This window comes from Lichenostomus cassidix, chromosome 1, assembly GCF_008360975.1.
Source record: "Lichenostomus cassidix isolate B80296 chromosome 1, HeHo_3.0, whole genome shotgun sequence".
Lineage (NCBI taxonomy): Eukaryota > Metazoa > Chordata > Aves > Passeriformes > Meliphagidae > Lichenostomus > Lichenostomus cassidix.
Window position 1 is genome coordinate 113,844,839 of NC_139479.1, and position 19,119 is coordinate 113,863,957.

The 19,119-nt window shown below is 45.0% G+C and overlaps 1 protein-coding gene across 3 annotated transcripts in view; it reads left to right on the top strand.

Annotated features, from left to right (window-relative positions):
* Positions 1-19,119, top strand: part of HUNK (hormonally up-regulated Neu-associated kinase) — a 43,111-nt gene that overhangs the window by 13,187 nt on the left and 10,805 nt on the right. For all 3 annotated transcript variants that reach the window (XM_085077795.1, XM_085077804.1, XM_085077812.1), the window contains exons 2-6: positions 519-811; positions 7,605-7,660; positions 11,786-11,921; positions 12,148-12,275; positions 15,601-15,736. In XM_085077795.1, the coding sequence (XP_084933921.1) occupies positions 519-811; positions 7,605-7,660; positions 11,786-11,921; positions 12,148-12,275; positions 15,601-15,736 (749 nt within the window). The remainder of the gene's footprint in view (positions 1-518; positions 812-7,604; positions 7,661-11,785; positions 11,922-12,147; positions 12,276-15,600; positions 15,737-19,119) is intronic.

A 19,119-nucleotide genomic window follows, 5' to 3' on the forward strand; every position in this document is an offset into this window, starting at 1 on the left:
CAAAAAAAAAAAAAAAAAAAGTGCCAGGAGAGTGGTACTAAAATTACTCTGCTTTTCATAGTATGTTTTTATCCTGTTTAATCATGCAAAGCCAGCACTTGACTATAGTTTAAGAAAATTGTCATGGAAGGACATCATCTCCAGTCAAAAAAATCAAAGCCAAAAATGACACTTAGAAGTTGTAAGGAGGCTTTCTGAGAAAACAGCTGCAATAAATGCCCAGAGTTAAGTGTGTCAAGCGTTTGTGGATGGTTAGTGGGATTGTCTCCTCTCTTTTGTTACTCATTTCCTTGCAGTAATTTTTCACTGTCATTGTATGAGGAAATAAAGGATGAAAGAGTCAGTGGGGTTGGAAGAACAGCTCTTTCTCTGACCTGTGCAGCTGTGCCTGAAGCCACGGTGTGCCAGCTGAGAGGGACATCCCTTTGACTTCTGCTTTTTGAGGTTGTTTGTGCAAGGTTAGAGCAACAAATCACTGCTGTGACAGCTAACAACCCCCTCTCCTGTTTTTTCCTTAGGTGGCAGTGAAAGTAATAGACAAGAAAAGAGCCAAAAAGGACACCTATGTCACCAAGAACCTGCGGCGGGAAGGGCAAATCCAGCAGATGATCCGCCACCCCAATATTGCTCAGCTGCTGGATATCCTGGAAACTGAGAACAGCTACTACCTGGTCATGGAGCTGTGCCCTGGGGGCAACTTGATGCACAAGATCTACGAGAAGAAAAGGCTGGAGGAGCACGAAGCCCGCAAATACATCCGGCAGCTCATCCTGGCAGTGGAACACCTTCACCGGGCTGGAGTCGTGCACAGGTAATCTGGGAAACCCTCTCTGCTGGTAAAGTTTATAGCAGATCCTCTGAGTGGCATTTATTTGTATTGTAGGGAGATTTCCTTGTAAAAGTATATTCCTGTACCTTTCTCTGCTTCTGTGCTCTTGGCTGCCATGGAGACAGGAGGATGGTGGGCTGGCTGGACCTTTGGAGCCAGCATGTCTCCTCTCCTGTTCCTAGGTGTATTTATAGGGCGTTGTGCTGAGAAGGAGGCTCTGCTTTCTAAATTTGGGCCAGCTGGTGCTAAGTCTGGACTCCCACACAGTTCCCATATGATGCTGAGCAAGTTGTGTAGGCCCCATCCTCTTGGGTTCTGTGGGCTCGTTGTAGGAGCCAGACATCTGAATGCTTTTGAGGATCTGGGTCTGCAGCTCCTTGGCTTCTCTGACTGTGCAGAAGGTGGAGAGCTGCCCGCTGCCAGCTCCTCCAGCTGTGCCCAGCTGTGTGCTGAGCTGCCCACCCCTGTGCAGCGTGGGTGCATCTGGCTTGGTGGAGCTCCACGTGCTGTGAAAGCTGCTTTTTTTGTCTCAGATCTCTGTGTATTCCCTGTAATCCATTAGGAATAACTGCTGTGTGCACAGGCCACCTCTGGTCTTACCTCCAGCTACATTTCAAGTACCACTGTAATAGGAATATCTTAGCAGCCACCAGGTTCTCTATCAGCATCAGAACTGCTGATGTCTTTAGGTTGTTAACCCCACAGTTTGAGGCAGGGACAAGGAAGAAGTCTACTGACTGCTTTCAGGGATCAATTGATACCCAGTATTTAGAGAGAGAGAGAGAGAGATGAAGGAAATCAAGTTTCTGAGACAGGCAGAAGAAAAACAAGGCAGGAACAGATGAACATGTTTAGCTTTGGGTCAGCAGCAGCAATTCCTCTCCCTGAAAAATTTACCATCTGCACGGTGGCCAAGGCACTTACAGGGGGCTGGCAGGCTTGGCTTTGATTCCCTTCTCTTTCAGCAAGGATTCAAACCCACATTTTTTACAGAAATAGCTTGTTCCCTAAGCACAAGCTGGAATCAACAGGCTGTTGTGGTGAGAAGAAGGCAAGGCTTTGGGGCCCAGGGAGAGCCTGAGCTCCCATGTGGATGCTGCAGGTTTGGCTCTCACCCCTTCCCTGTGTGAGTGTTAGCACAGCTCCAGAGGCTGTGGGAGGAAGCAGCCCTGGGAACAGGGACAGTGCTGGGCTTCCTCTGCCAGCTGAGCTCTGTCTGTCCAGCCCCGTGGCTCTGAATTAATCCCTACCCCAAAGGCAGCCTCCTCCATCCACCCTGTTCCTCAGATCACTGTGCAGCACTGAGCTGCTTCTTGGGAAGCTTCCACACGGTGAGTGAGCAGGCCTAATTCTGCTTAAACTGATAAAACTTGACAGAATCACAGGCAGCAGATCTGCAAGTGTTTTCTCTGGCTTAACCCATTCGATGTGTTGGCTTCTTCTGCAAGCAAAGTGTGTAGGGCACTCTAGGGATGCAGGAAAAGCCCTGATGGTGTGATCTGGATTTATTCTCCTGGCTCTCTGCAAGCAAGAGAGGGAGAAAAAATTAACAATTACCTCAGGAGTTGTCCTTCAGCATCTCGGGCCTCTCGCTGTGGCAGCTCTAAAAACAGGCTACTCAATCAGCTACCGAGGGAGGGAAAAAATAGTGCAGGAGTCTGATTCATTCTCTGCCTGGCTGCAATGGCAGTGTTCTGTTGTTGTTGTTATTTTTAAAGCAGGTAAAAATACCAGTGCTTTCATGTGCGTGGTGATCCGGGGGTGTTCAAGTTTGCCACGTGTGGAGCAAACTGCAGCATCCTCGGCCAGAAAAGGGGCTGCTGTTTGTCTCTCCCAATGCTTCCCGTGGAGTGGGGCACTGAAAAGCTTTTTATTGCCAAAAAAAAAAAAAAATCATTGGTTTTGTCAGCATTATTCGGGGAATAATGTAGATGGTTTACCCTGTTCTGCTTAGGATAAAAAAACACAGATGGAATAGGTTGCATGAAATTTGCTTAAGTTATTTGATGAATATTACTCAGAAAGCTTCATGGCTCACAATCCAGACTTGGCATGGCAGAAAAGCACTCAGATCACTGGTCTTTGGACAAAAGACAGGACCCAGAATTCAAATGCTTTTGTTAAGAGGCACTGATGTGTGAACAGCATTAAATTAAAATTAAAGAACTTCAAGAACCCTCATTTTCATCTAGAGATGTAAAAAGTACCTCCAAACTCAAGTTTGACTGTCTAGGTGTCTTTGAAAATTACAAATATGTCATCTGCTGAGATGGATGAAGTCTGCAAGTTCCAGAGTGCAGAAGCTGCATCTTTGGTGAAGGGTACCCAGGGTTCAGAACTCCCTGGCTGCTTGCTGAAAGCAAAATGCCACTATTCTATATATAATCCCATGTTATCGTTTGGGCTTCATTCCCTCTATCAGGAGAGCTGGTTGGTTGCTGCTAAAAATATGCTTTCAGCAAGCTCAGCTGTGAATCAGGTAGGAATATTTATCTTTGCCTCTGACAGAGGAAAACAGAACCAAATGGCAGGATCTGGTGAAGCTTTCTCTTGGCAGAGGCTGTTTACACAGCCTTCATGCTGTCAAAAAGCAGCATGAGCAATAAGCCCTCTGGGAGCCTGAGGACAGCAGGGAAAATGAAGTGAAAGCCTTGGTGCTTGCCACTGCATCCCACAGGAAATTCTCAACAACCCTTTTAAAGTCATTTTATTAAAGTCATTCAATCCCATTCAATGCAATTACTGTCAGGTTGTCAAGGAAAAGGATTTAATAGTGTATTGGTAGCAAAGATGACTTTCTGTATTCCCACTTGCCTGTCCTCGTGGCAGCAGATTCCTACCCTCCATGGGGTGAATAGGAGCAGATCAGGAGTTGGAAAGACATGAAAAGCCCCTGAGGTTTTGGGCAGAGTTAGGTGATGCCACATGATCCAACTGCTCAGGGTACCACAGGATTCCTCGTTTGGTACCTGCTGCTTGACATGTTGGCTTTGATAACTTCCAGCCTATTAATTTTAAGTGCCAGTAGTCTGGCTGCTGATGCAATATTTATGACAGATCCTGCACTACAGAACAAACTCTGCTGTTGAAGTGCAGAGCTGGTTTGTCTTTCTGTTTCATTCCAGATTTCAGAATTACCTTTGGGCATTCTCTCCTGGAGTGCTCTGGTGTAAACAAACTAAACATCATTTTAGTGGAGACAATAGACTGGATTCCTCTTTTACAGAGGCAGCCACGTGGAATCCAGTGACATTGGTACTGACAGAAGAATTGGGCTCAATATTTTGATTTAAAGCCTTTGAAATTACATTGACACGTAAATGTGATGATGAACCCAAATCTCTGCGACCTCTCCAGCTGTTGCACAAGGCTTGAAAGTGGCCTTGAGGGTTGGTAGTTAAGGAGTGAATATCTGTGGTGCTGTTCTGATTAAAAATAAGATTCAGGAGAGAGCAGCCAACAACTGCTCTGCAGCTGCTTGCTGGTGAAACCTTCCTTCTCATCCTTCCTCCCCCAGACAAGAAATAAAGTGTGAAATGCAAAACTTCCCTCTTGCAGCCTGCTGCCTGCCGTGGCATGGAATAAACCTCTCTGGGAGCAGCTGATGGGGTCACTGGCTCCAGGGATTCACTCCTGTTCCTCGTTGGAGACACTGTGTGGCTGCAGTTGGGGTTTCCAAAGTGCTCCAAAGAGATCCAGCAGCCCCATGGGCAGCAGAGCAAACTCCCAAAGAAACTTAGCCCATAAAGATGGTGTATTTTCAGATCCAGGGAATGCCAGCTGCCAGCTCCACAGGCTGAGAAGACATAAATATCTACTGGTTCTCCATGCTGTGGGAATGCAGCTTGGCCTTCCTTGAGTGCCTTCTTTATTCCTAGATTTTACTAACTTGTCCCATGGTTAGACACTCTCAGCATCAGGGAACTGATCCATCAGGCAAAGGTAACTCTTGTTCTTTTTGCCTGAGGGTATTTTTAAGTTTTATGCCTGAGGGTATTTTTAAGTTTTTTCAGCAGTGAATGCTGAAAATTTGCTTGTAGGGGAAAACCCATAAATAATCCTTTAGTCCTGGGGTGTTTTTTTGAGGAGCTGTGATAGTAAAGCAAAAAGATCAGATTTTCTTGAGGGAGGGAAACTGAAAGTGTCCAGAGTTGATGCTTTGTTGCAGTGGAAAAAGAAACTCCATTGGCCCCCAAAAGTGTTTGGAGGCCTGAATTTCTTGCACTGTATGATAAAGGGTTTGGAAAATAAAAGACAAGACACTCAGTGAAAGCTGGTGAAGGGTCTGGAGCACAAGTTTTGGAGCAACTCAGATAAGCCTGTTTTTGTAAAAGATAATTGAAGTTTGCATTGGACAGAACTGACCTGGTAAAGCATTTAGGGTGTTCATGGAAATAGGTCCCAAAGCAGGCATGCAACTGAGTTGTACCACCACAAAGAGAACTCTGGCAAAGCCTGTAGTCCTGGCTCCTGGTGTCACTCCAAAAATCAGTGCTTTCCTGTTGGGGTGGACAAAAACTGGTGCATATGGACTATTAGATCAGTTACCACTCACTGGCAAATCTGCTGAGAACAGACAGATGGGTAAACAGCTTTAACCAGGTCTGACTGCACTCTGTACTGAGGCAATATTTACATTTCTATTTTTTTCCTCTGATGGCTTTAAAATGCCCTGGAATATCTACCTTTTGTCTCTTCTTTTTTTACCTTGAATCCTTTAAAATATCTTTTCTTGTGTTCGTGGTCAGTCCCCCTGTCACTCATTTGTTATCCTGGTTGCCTGCATCTTTTCTCCTCCACTTACAGCTTGTATCTTTCCCTTCCCTTGCCTTTAAGTCTTACCTCTTAGCTAATATTTAATATACTCAGAGCTTCCAAGTGGTCCTTCTCTTTGCTTTGAGATGCTGTACTGAGCATTGCAGTGATTCTGTTGATTTAATTTGGGGTTCTAGGGCTCGTTTGGTATTTTTTCCACTTTCCCAGACTGTTTCTGTGGAAGTCTCTCCCGTTAAGTTCCCAGCCCGGATATCTTCCTGGAGACCAATCACCCTGTCTGTGAAAACCTCCTCCTGCAAGCAATAGGGATGTGAGACATGAAGAACTAAGCCCTTTTTTGGCAGCAGAGGGAAGCAGAAGTGGGTTGATCCTGATCCATCTGGCAGGGCAGGTTGTCCCTGGATCAAGCCCTTTCTCAGCAGCACTGGTTGCCCTGGAAGGGAAATGCCTTTTGGAGGATGTGCAATAACCCCCTGGGATATTGCCTGAGGAGGGAATGTAATCACAGAGTCACAGGTTTGGAGTGAATTTGCGTTGGAAGGGACCTTAAAGTTCATCCTGTTTCACCCATTCCATGGCAGGGACACCTTCCACTATCCCAGGTTGCTCCAAGCTCTGTCCAGCCTGGCCTTGGACACTTCCAGGGATCCAGGGGCAGCCACAGCTTCTCTGGGGCAACCTTCCCACCCTCACAGCCAAGAATTCCTTCTTAATATCCAACCTAAACCTATTCTCTGTCAGTTTGAAGCCATTCCCCTCTGGACTGGCTCCAGCAGCTCCAGGTTCCTGTGCTGTTGGCCCCAGGGCAGCTCTGCAGGTGATGTCTCACCTGAGCAGGATCCCCTCTTCTCCTGCCCATGCTGCTTTCAGTGCAGAAAATCCCTCCTGTGTAGGTTCTTGTGGTCTTACTGAGGAAATGAAGATCATCCTACCTGAAAGTGCCCTTCTGCCTCACGTTTATTTGAAACACAGCATGGGCATAAAATGAAATGAAGAGGAACATTTCCAAAAGGGCTTGAAGTGTTTCTTTCACAGACCCCTGCTTGTGGAAGCACTTGGCTTGGTTTGGCTGGTTTACTTGTCTTGTTTTATTAAGCCTTATATCTTCATCTGTAATGGAGGCATCTTTCATCACTGCCTTTGCCTTACAGAGGCAAAAAACCATGGATGTCACTGACTTCCCATAATTAGAGCTGATGTCTTTATTATCCAGATTTTTCCAAAGCGTGCTGGGCGAAGCATCGCTGCCCCTCTGAGCTGTGGATATCCCAGCATGCTGATTGTTACAAATATTTCCTGTCTGGATGGGGGAAAAAAATCCCTGTGATGAAGACTTAACCAACTGCTAGAAGCCATGGATGAGTTGTGCAGCAACCAATTTTTTTTTTTTTACATTATACTTAATGCTCAGTCTGCACAGCTTGGGGTTTTGGGGTGATTTTCTGGGTGGCATTGGACTAGCCATTTCAATTCCTCAGCCTTGGATTGTGGTGTATGAGAATAGCAGTGGTGAGCATCTCTGCAAGGAGTTTGGATGCTTCAGCCTCAGAGCAGGCTGGTTCTGATCTCCCTTGTAGACAGGGGACAGATGTTTGGCTCCTCAGATCTCAGCTTTATCCTTCAGCTGTGCCCTTTGGTTGTGAAGAGTAATGAGAAATTGACCTCCAGTTCCAAAAACACACTTAAAATCTTTCCAGTTTGTAAGTTTTCTGTAAACTTCCAGCACTTAGGAAACTCGAAGAGCCTGGCTAATTACAGGATGTACTGACAAGAGCTTGTAATGTCATTTTGTGTTTGAAGAATAGGTGGGAAGCAGTGTGTGAAAGCACTGTTAATTTTGGGCAGGATGCATGGGGCTTTCTGCTTTCACTGTGGAACTGTGTGTGCTGCTTTCATTATACATTTGATTATGAACAAGCCTTGTACATACACTGATGAGAGTGAGGCAAAGCTGTTTCATTATTTTAGAGACTCACTCAAAATATTTTCTTTCTTTCAGAGACTTGAAGATAGAAAATCTGTTGCTAGATGAAGACAACAATATCAAGCTTATTGGTATGAAACCAGTTTGGCAATTCCAGTAATTAAAATTGTTAGTTTTATAAAGAGAGTTTTTGAGGCTTCATAATCCTCCATGTGACAACTGCTAATGTTGCTGCAGAGAGGAGCTGAGAGAGTATAGATAGCAATCAAGCTGTTCCTGACAGCATCTTGTGAAAAAAATGATCCGAATAATTCAGCTTTAACTGGGTATGGGAATAATCCTACATCTTAAACCCACATCTTTCATAGTCAAATCGGGAGCTTGGTAAAGAATTTAAGAATTGACACCACAGTAGTGGTTTATTTTATTATCATGATCGTTTCATATTTGCTAGGGGCTGGATTCTGCCCCCATGAGCATATGCTTCCACTGAAGTCAGTGGGAGTTGCACACATTTTTAGCAGCTGGCAAAATGTGGTCCTATATTTATGTTTGTTAAATTTGCTTCCAGCACCCAGGACAAAATTGGTTTAGAGGGCTGTTAAAAAATAAAAAAGATCAACGGTAGAGCCTTGATTGTATTTAGGTATCAGTTGTATGTGGTGCTTGATTCATTCAAGCTGTGCAGGCATGTTGGATTAATCACTGTGGATATAGTCTCTCAATGCCTTGCATAACTCCTATTAATGTTAATGTGGGCATTGAAAAGAAAATATTCCTTTCATAAAATAAATGCCAAACATCTGTTTATGTTTCTTTCCATGCCTACACTTTTGCCAACAGCAGTGTCTGTGGCTGCTGACTTAAAAACTCAACTGACTTCCTTCAAAAAGCTTCATGGGCTGAAAAGTGGTGAAAACCACTTAACATTCAGACATCCAGGTCAAATGGACACTCACTGTGACAGATAAAGCACAACACCTCCAAGCAAACAGGGGGAGGATGGTTAATGACATCTGAAATACCCAGATTTTACTTAGGGAATTCAGTTTTGGAAATGCTACCCCGACTTTCAGTGATTACTCTGTAGCAAATCAACTGACTTGGGAAAATAACAGCAAAGAGAGCTCTGGATTGCCTCAGCCATGGGTCAGGAGGATCCTGATCTGTTACCATGAATCATTCATCAGTCCTGATGGATACCACCCATTATCCTGATGGAGCAGATAAGTGAGACCAGATGGTTTTCTGTGAACATCTGATGGGTTTAAAGAACTCCCATAACTTCCCTGTTATTGGGTGTTTGATTACACAACACTGTGTGAACTAGACATCCCAAGCAAGACCTTCCTAGATTATTCATGTGCAATTAAAACTCGTGTGCCAAAAGAAACTACTGCAGGACTGTTCCTGCAGTTCCACTTGCTTCAGTTGCTTGGAGAGGTCTCCTCGCAGTGGGTGGCATGGGAAGAGCAAAGAAAAAAGAGTTTGATCTTCCACAGCCTCAGTAAATTGTCCTCAGGTCTGCAGCCTGATGTTTTAAGCAAAGCAGATTGCAGGCAGTGTGTATTCTGAAACAAAGCAATTGAATCTCACCACCCAACGGGGGATGTTGGAGCAAAGAAAGGTTGCAATATTTTATGTAGCCTGTCTTACCAGAAATGGTCAGTTGTGTCATTGCTTAGTCCTTCCCAGGAAGGTTATTCAGGAGTGAAGAACATGTTTTGAGGAATTATGTGCTGCTTCTCGTGACTGGAAGAAGAGACTTGGAGCTACAAAACTATCTCACGTTAACTGCTGTGGGGTGAGAGCTTGCTCTCCATCTCTTGTGCAGCAGCAAACACAGTAGCAGCTAAGAAAAATACAAATGTTGTTCTTGTAATAGCTGTGGAAGGAAGAACAAAAGGTGAAGTGAAGAATGAAAATGTGACATTGAAGTCCCTGCTTGTTCATGCATTTCAGTGAGAACTGGATGCCTTGAGCCCCTTGCTTCACCCAGCTGCTCAAGGGCACCTTGGATTTGTTCCTCCTTTTGGCTGCGTGACAAGGTGGTTAAGAACCTGCTCTTAGATATTCTTCTTGTGAGAAAATTCCCTTTAGGAGGACTTATTCTTAGCAGTCTGTTAATCAAATTGAAGAACATCAGGACTGGAACTGCTGGAAATAATTCACTCCTCATTATCTACCAGCCCATGTGTTCAGTGTGTGATAAAAACACCGGGAAAAGCCACTCATGGACCATGCAAAGTTCTTGGTGTCCTGCTGGGACCCCCAGCTCTGCTGGTCCAGCTGGTCCAGGAGCTTGTGTTTAACACTCTTTGCCTGCTCAGACTGGCAGAGCTCCAGGGATAGCCTGCATCCATAGCTTGATGTGGATTCCCTGGAGGCGTTGAGGAGGAGTGGAGCACTGCGGTGATGCTTCAATAGCACGAGCACTGGGGGTGGTGGAGCTCCCATGTCAAAATATTTACTTTGGAAAACCAAGTGTGGCCTTTGATCTGAATTCCTTCATTTGCTGGGCTTCTTGAAAGGGAGCCCAGGGCGGAGGCAGGCAGTGGCAGCAAGGTTATCATTGCTGGTGGTCGCACTGCTCTTGTCAAGATCAGCAGTGCATCTTTAATAAAAATAATAAAAATAACAAAAACCACACTGTGATCACAATGTGCCGCTGCAGTGTTAATAACAATATTCTCATTTCCATGCCTGTGAAATTGCTGTCCCCAGGATGCATCTGTTTGCACACATTCTGCATTTCAACAGGGAAAAAAAAGGCGTAGCAGCTGAAGTGAGTGAGCTGAAGGAAGTGAATAAGGGGTTTGTAATTGAAGGCAATAAGAGAATGAAAACCTCTGCCAGAATATCCTTCCATTGACACTGAAGAAGGGATGCTGATTGACACCATCACAGAGTACAGCCCTTGTATCCTGTGACTGCAAAACTTTATAGAGCAGTCAGGTGATCTGGAGCTGGCATGACACAGTAAAGACCAGGAATAACACTGCGTGGAGATGTTATTTCTAGGAGTTTTTAAAAGTATTTCACAGTTGACAGAGCTCATCTCAGGCCACAGCTAATGAATACGTTAATTAAGTTAATGGATCCTCTGCAGTATTGTAAAAGCCCCAGGGATGGTGCATCTCTAGCAGGGATGATTAAGCAGCGTCCAGAGACGATTGTTTTCCATCAGAGGCGAGGAAATTGTCTCGATTCTCCCTTCAGTTTTGACAGTGCTCTCCAGGAAAGCCCCAGTGAGCCTCTTTAGCTGTGAAGGATGGTGATTGCTGTCTCCCCTGTGCCTGCCTGGCTCTCAGAGATGCAGCCACTCGAGTGGAAAGCACTGTGCCATCATTTGGGCACTCGGGCTCATGCAGTCACTGTGATAATTGCATTTTTTTTGTAAGCATTATAATATTTTTGCCTGGTTTTGTGAGAGAGCAAGGCTTATGTGTCTGCCCTGTCAGGGTGCTTCTAATACCTTGAGGAGCTCCTGTCTGCTTTCAGCCAAATTTGATTTTCAGCAGGGTGAAGGGACAGGCCAGCACTGCAAGTCCAGTGCAAATCAGTGTGCAGATAAGGAGAAGAGCCACAAATTAATGACTGAGAGAGGATATAGAGAAATGAATCAGGTGTCAGTGTTATTAAAACTGGTGTTTTTTGGAGATTCATAGAACATTCTGAGTTGGAGGGGACCCACAAGGATGATGGAGTCCAGCTCTTAATAAACGGGATCTCAGCCCATCCCAGCCCATCTCAGCCCATCCCAGCCTGCAGCCACAGCAGCACTGGAGCAGAGGGGAGGGAGATTTTGGGAATGCCCCAGAAAGTGACCCTCCCTTTACATCTGACGGCTCATTTGCACGGTTTAGAGGCAATGTTGAAGAAATCCCACTTGAACTTGGCCCCTCCATAACATCCTGCAGCAGTGGGGAAGCCACGGCAGCCTGAGGTGGCTTAGGGCATGGGACAAGCTCAACTCTGCTTGTTGTCACCCAGGTCCTGGTGAAATGGAGTTGCTTTGTGTGCAAAATGGATAATTGTGCATGTTCTAAGAATCATTTCATTGTTTGTGGAAACCTCTGGTTATTTAGCACTTGGTAGAAGCAAATTACATAGAATTTTTGCATATGGATGACTTTTTTCTCCTTAGGGAGTTCACTGCTTAGCTTTTGGAAAAAATGTTCTTTCCTTTTAAGTTGTGCTCTTGCACAGTTTGACTGTGTCTCTCTTTCATAACTGTGTCTCTGTGCCTTTCACAGACTTTGGATTGAGCAACTGTGCAGGAATCTTGGGTTATTCTGATCCCTTCAGCACCCAGTGTGGGAGCCCAGCATATGCAGCCCCTGAACTTCTGGCGAGGAAGAAATACGGGCCCAAAATAGACGTTTGGTCCATGTGAGTTACTTCTCGAGTTTATAATTGTTATTGCAACCAGCAGGGACATCTCCAGCTGGCTCAGGTGGCTCAGAGCCCCATCCAGCCTGGCCTGAAATGTTCTCAGAGGTGGGGCATCAGCCCTGTAGTACCTGTCAGACATTAAAGGTGAAGTGCAGACTCTAAACCCTAAATGTTTCCTTGTCCCTGATCATTTTGGTTTCTTTTTCTCCATGTTTTCTTCCAGTGGGGTGAACATGTATGCCATGCTGACTGGAACATTGCCCTTTACTGTGGAGCCATTCAGCTTGAGAGCCTTATACCAAAAAATGGTGGACAAGGAAATGAACCCCTTCCCCACCCAGCTCTCCTCAGGTAATCCAGGGATCTGCTTTTGGGATCTGTTTTGGGATCTGCTCAGATCCAGTGGGTCAGAGCTGTTAGATAGAATTATGGATTGTGGGTCATGTTGCTGGCATGTTGTGCTCATTGGGAAAAATTCCTTTTTTCATTTTGACCTCCAAATCGCCTGCAGGAGTTGCTGTAGCAGAATTCCTTTTGCTTGGACTTCTGGAGAAGCACCAAGTTGTGCTGATTATGAAAGAAGGAACAAATCTGTGAAATTCTGGGAAATTGCCTTTGTTGAGTAGTTGGTCAGTTTTGCACATCCGGAAGATTTTAGGATAGGGTAAGGATGGATGAACAGATTATTTTGGAATAACAGATTCCTGGGCATTATCATGACTGGGGTTGAGTGATAAACTGCCTCAAATGACCTCACATTTATTATGGATAATGACGTGCACTCAGAAAATTATTTTGGGACAGTAACCTGGGATAACCTTTGCGTGTTCACAAAATGCAAAATAGTTGATGTATTAGTATTAGAAATATTAATTCCTGCTTCAGAGCCATGTCACTAGGCAACAGAATCACTTTTCAGCTTGTAGCAAGGCCACTGTCAGCATTTGGAACAAGCTCTGTTTGGTAGCTGGGGTTTATTTTTTTATGCCAAATTTGTTGCTTATGGAGAGCTTCTGTCTCCTTCCCTGGCAGCCAATTTGCAAAGGGTACTTGATAAAATTAAAAGATTGCAAATACAAAAACAGAGTGGAAACCATTGTTACAGGGTGTAAGAGAAAGCCCTTGGGAGTTGTGCCACAAGGTGAATTCTCTAAATACAGATTTAGGGTTCCACCTTCCACCTCGTAGAAGGCCAGACCTGAGTAGTAAGAAAGATAACATTGCTTTTGGCAGGCTTCATTTTGCTGTTTCACTCATCCTGCCATTTTATAACTGAGATGAGATTTTCCCTCTGTAGCATCTGTAGCTCACTTGACACTGTGGTCCCCAGGGAAGGCAGGATTTTGTTTATCCTCTGAGAGCTCCAGCAGCTTGAACTTGCAGGGATGATGGCAAATTAATGGACTAGATTTAAACATGTTGACCTTTGCTTGCTGTGGACAAAGGTGCACATCAGTCCCTGCCCTGAGCCATGGGCCTGGTGAGCTCAGTGACATGGCACAGTGTGATTTAAGGTGACATTTGTTCCTTGTGCCACTGTGAGGCTTTGGGTCACTGGGCAGAAACTCTGCTCCTCTGCTCTGTGAATTCTAGTGGTCGTTGACTTCTTGGGTTTATAGGCCTTTTGCTTTAATCAGGTCTTATTTTTCTGTAAATTCATATATAAAATAGAGAAATTTTCCAGGAGTCTGTTCTGCTTGTTCACTGCATTGTCTTTCAATATTTAATTTCACGGTTACTGAACACACAATCCTATCACACAGGTAGCCAATCTTATCACTAAGCAGGAAAACACTTCATTTGTGTGACCTAAAATGCTGGGTGACTGTGAGCACCAAAAGCAGCCTGTGCAGCAACAGGGACATTTTGGAGCTGGTGTTTGATTTTCCCACTTAGGAACCCATTTTTCATTAAGCCTCTTGAACAGCACAGCTATCTGGTTATTGATTTTAGGTGAGCAGAGGTCAGATGCTCAGGAAGTTGGTGTTCACCTCGCATATATTCCTTTTCTTTCCCATTTGCTGCCTGGGGAAATCACTTTGTTGTCCCACAGCTGTGTGGCTTAGCTGGAAAAGCTCCTTGTGCCATCTGAGCTCAAATCAGCCAAGATTCTGTTGCTCATCTCTGTTACCCAGGTCTGGGAGCCTCTGGGGGGAATCTTCACTCCAGAATTAGTGTATCCCAGTCTGAATCTGTTGATCTGTGGCACTTCACAAGCTTTATTTAATCAGTCTGCCTTTGGGCAAGGGTGGGAGTGGTGGAGAAGTGGGATTTTTAGAGAGACGTGGGGTGGTTCAGGGTCCAAGCACGGTGGTGATGGAGGAGGAGGAAGGTGTGGGTTTGGGGAGGGGGATTTCCCTGGCTCTGAACCCATGGGATGTGTGAGATTTCTGACACAGAGATGGGGGAGGCACTGGAGCGAGAGGAGATGAACTGGGAGAGAGAACAAGGGGTTTGTTGTTTGCTGTGATGGGGCTGAAGGGAGGGCACAGCAGGCACACAGGGAGCAGCTTCCCACAAGGTTGTGAACTCGGATGGAGGCTCTTCCTGCTGCTCCTGCAGCATGGCTGCTGTGAAATAGTAACAGAAATGCTGGGGAATACCTAGCTAAAATATCTCATAAGTCAGTGGTTTGTGAAGAGAGAGGTTAGAAAAACCCCAAAGTCTCTCTTGCATGTAAAAGCTTCTTGATGTGGAGAGGGCAAGTTTCTCCAGCTGAAACCTGATTTTTGCAGGGTGTTGTACACTGAGGTTGCTCAGGCTGTTGGGAGTTGGCACCTGTTGGGTCTAACCCTGATTTATTTAGGGAGAAACCCTCCCTTCCTCATCCTCCCCTGGTACATCACCCCATCCTGTCTCATCCCATTGTGGCCTCACCAACAGGTGTTTTATTCTCCTTAAATTGCATGTAGGAGCAGTAAAATCTAACCTTGATAATTTAAAGGAATAAACACCAGACCTAGTTAAAACAGAGCTTATTTTCAGCTCAGAGAGGCACTTCTTGTGAGTTTTTGGGCAAATCACTTGATTTCTTTGCTCCTAATCATACAAGAAGCACATGACTTAAAAATTGAGGATTTTTGCGAGAAACTCAGGAGGAGTGGTTGAATGTCACCGAAAGTTGAAGGTTCAGGAGAACAAAGCAAAGCCTGTTAATTTTGCTGAACTCTTTTAATTTGGCTAAAACCTTCTGCAGCTGATTTTAGGTTGGATGGAAGCCAGGGGAGAATTTATCCTTATACTGTCAAAGGGAGCCCAGTTTGCTGTGTCTTCCTTCCCAGGTCTGCATCCCTTCACTCAGCCCTGGTCCATCTCCTTCTACTTCAAGCACAATAATTTGTCTCTGACCTTGCTCCAGCCTCTTGCCCTCGTGGAAATTAAATGTTGGCTCACCTGCTCTGAAACTTCAAATGAGCTCTGAGACAAAAAGCACTTTTCTCCCCTCTGCTTTATGACTCTATAAATCATTGTGACTGTAAATCATTGTTTATTTTAGTTACTAATCCCTTATCAGTTCTTCCTTTTTCTCAAGGACATTGGAGCATGCAGTAAGGGAAATGTTCCTTTTTAATATGCTCTCGTTCAGGCTACACTCCTGCAGTAACTCATCTCCTGTGCAAGTCCTAAAGCAGATGACAGAGCTGTTGTTTGGGATTTTTCCTTGCTCTCTTCACAGCTGCCATAACCTTCCTACGCTCCCTCCTGGAGCCAGACCCTGCAAAGAGACCAAACATCCAGCAGGCCCTGGCAAATCGATGGCTCAATGAGAACTACCCTGGAAGAGCACCACCCAACGTCACCTATCCAAACAGGTACAGCAGGAGGGGAGAAAAACCTGCCATGGTGTCTGTACATTGTGTCTGTGGACAGGGGAACATCTCTAGTTTTCCATTCGTGGGACAGATCCCAGGGATTGCTGTTGTGACTCCAGATTATTGGGATTGGCCGTGTGTTGCTTGCTATGGTCAAAAGCAGTGCCTTGAATTGGAAGTTCTGGCATACAGTGCATTATTTGCAGTGTGGCTGGGGTGCAGATCTTGTGATTAATTGGCTGCAGGTCTGGGAATGGGAGTGTGACAGGCAGTTCTGATCTCCTCCTTTTACTTTTGGTCAGTAAAAGCCAAGCTGCTTCTGCAGGGGAGCCTCTGCCTGTTTGTGACGTGCTGTGGGTTAAGGGAATATGAAAACCATGGTGAGAAAGGTCAGAGTTAAATGGTGTTGCTTTGTTGGTGTTGAATACCTGCACCCTGCTGAATACCTGACTAAAAGCTGGCAGAGGACAAATCTCAGGGTCAGCTGAACATCCATCCAGGGAAGAAGAAACAGAAGGGAAAGATACTTGAGGTCCAGTTTGATTATAAATTATCCTACTCGACTTAAAACATGTGCAGTGTAGAGCTGCAGTCAGTGGAGAGAAATAAGGGCACTTTTTATGTAACAATTCATCTGATTCTGCCTTAGGATGACTTTGTGCCCTGGAGATACGAGTTCCTCTCCAGTGACTGTAAATGAAGCCTCAGGCAACTCACTTGGATTTACATGTCTCTATTTGATCAGATAAAACCTCCTTCCTGTATCAAAGCCCTCCAGCTGTGTCTCATACACCACCCAGGACCTGCAGCATTCGCTGGCTCCAAGGCCAAGCAACACTGAGGCAAAGACAGCAACTTAGAGCCTAATTGTGGTGCTTAAAATCTGATAGTGCTCCAAAATTTCTGTTCTGACTTGGCTGAGAGGAAAGTCCCTAATTTAAGATCATAACCTCCCCCTTCAGTTGCCAGGAACCAGATGTAGTGCCTTGACAGGGGGTGCAGGTGCCCTGATTTAGCAGCAAACATTTCCCTTCCTGAGGTGGCATTTTGGAATTCTGCATCATGGGGAGCACTGCGACTGTGCCATTCCTTGGCCTGAGGAGAGGAATAGGTCTCCAGCTCTGGATGGATGGGATGGATGGATGGATGGAGATGGATGATAGATGGATGGATGGATGGATGGATGGAGGGATGGGATGGATGAATGGATGGAGGGATGGATGGGATGGATGGATGGGATGGATGGATAGATGGATGGATGATGGATGGATGATGGATGGATGGATGGATGGGTGGGTGGAGATGGATGGATGGATGGATGGATGGATGGATGGATGGATGGATGGAGATGGATGGATTATGGATGGATGATGGATGGATGGATGGATGGATGGTTTAATGGATGGATGGATGGATGGATGGATGAATGAATGGATGGATGGATGGATGGATGGATGGATGGAGATGGATGGATGGATGGATGGATGGATGGATGGAGATGGATGGATGGATGGATGGATGGATGGATGAATGTCAAGCAGCTTGGATGCCTGGGGACATCACTGGAGCCAATCCCTGAAACAGGGACAGCAAATTCCCCAAGTCTTAGCTGCAGAGAAGAGGAAAAAAACATGGAAACGGGGCTTGAATGTGCTTTCACAATACTTCTGCTTTGGTAGGTGCATTTCCATTTCTTAATTCCTAGGTGAGAGTTGTCAGGCTTTCATCAGGGGGTGATGGAAGGGTCCTTTCCAGAGGTGTTGGTGCAGTGAGTTGTCCAAATTCTCTTCCAGCCTCTGTTGGCTGCAAGTGCTGTGCACTGCTCTTTATTTATGGAGGGCCCACTTGTCATTGCCTCTGGAAGGCAAGGAATCAGATGGAAAAAAGAGAACATGCAGTGCTGAACTGTAGAGAGGACATAAGTTTGCTTGTGCATATGTGTGTATATGGTAATATTTAATAATAATAGTAATAATATACTACTGATAATAATTTTTAATCCTTTCCTTTATAAGTATTTTTAAAGGGAACATCAGTGTTGAATGTTAAGCTTTGTTATTGCAAAAGAACAGTTTCTTTCTTTCTTTTCTTTCTTTCTTTTCTTTCTTTCTGCCTCCTTTTTTCCTCGTTGTGCTGCTTTTCCCATAATTTTGTCAGAAATTAAGAGAAAAATAAATACTCTTTGTATATGAAACCAAATTTTATATGAAGCTGTAAAGGATAAAAGCCTTTAAAGAGATTCTTTCTTTTTTCTTTTTTCTTTTTTCTTTTTTCTTTTTTATTTTTTATTTTTTATTTTTTATTTTTTAATAATATTACTTTTGTTTCATTAGTTGATGCCCCAGGCTTGACCTACCTAGACTTTGTCATACTGGAGCTTTCTAGGGAAAAGAATCTGCAAAGTTTTAAATATTTAAAGACGTGGCCTGGCTCCTTTTGAGCTTGTCTCAGAAAGTACCACTAGAGTCAGCTTCCATGGAGCTTCTCCAAGTTTTCCTTAGTGTGCAGATATAAATAAGGTGTGTCGAAATAGTGTGTGAAAAACCCACTGCTGCATTTGCAAAGAATCAATTCCTTTCTTAATCAACACAGAAGGAGCTGTGTTGTGTTCTTGCAGACCATTTCCACTACTCTGGGGGTAACAGGCATTGTTCCCAAGACAGGAGTGTGGTAGGAAGGAGAAGAGCATGGAGATAAGGTGGGAGAACAGCAGAAGCTGCGTTTTCAGGAGAATATTTCCCCAGCCTTTTCATAAGCTTGCTTTTGTTAAAGAAATTCCCTGAAGGCAAGCAAAAATTTCCCATTTTGCTGAGCACTTCAAGTCAAAATTGCTTGAATTTCTTTTGCTGCCCAGACGACTCAACGTGCAGTGGCCAAGATAAGTTTTGCTTTTGAACCCCGAGCATTCCTTAGGGGCAGAACAAGTGTTCATAAGCACAGAGAACAAAGGGAATGAGTTATCTGGCATTTCCCAGGCTGTGTTTGACATCTTGTCCGAGTCCTGTGCATCAGAGCTGGGGCAGGAGTGGGGAAGGTGGGCAGGGATCCCCTGGAAGGGGGAAGGCAGCTTGAAAAGGTGCCCAGAGCCTAAGCTCTCCCTGATATTGGGCTTGGAGTGAGGAATATCCTCCAAAAGCCAGCTGAAAGCCAGCATTTCTCTGGAGATGGATGGGAGCTGACGGGTACCTCTGGGAAGCTGGCCAGCGCATTTAGAGGTCTAAATAGGAGCAGAGTTCTTCGGAAAAATCTGGTTTAAACTCAGGCTGAGCCAAAGCTTTGGCATTTCCACAAGACCTCTGTACTGCGTTCCTCGCCTTGGCTGAGACTGCTCCAGACTTTATAGAGGAGAGAGACGTAAACATGGCTTGTACTTGAGACAGGAG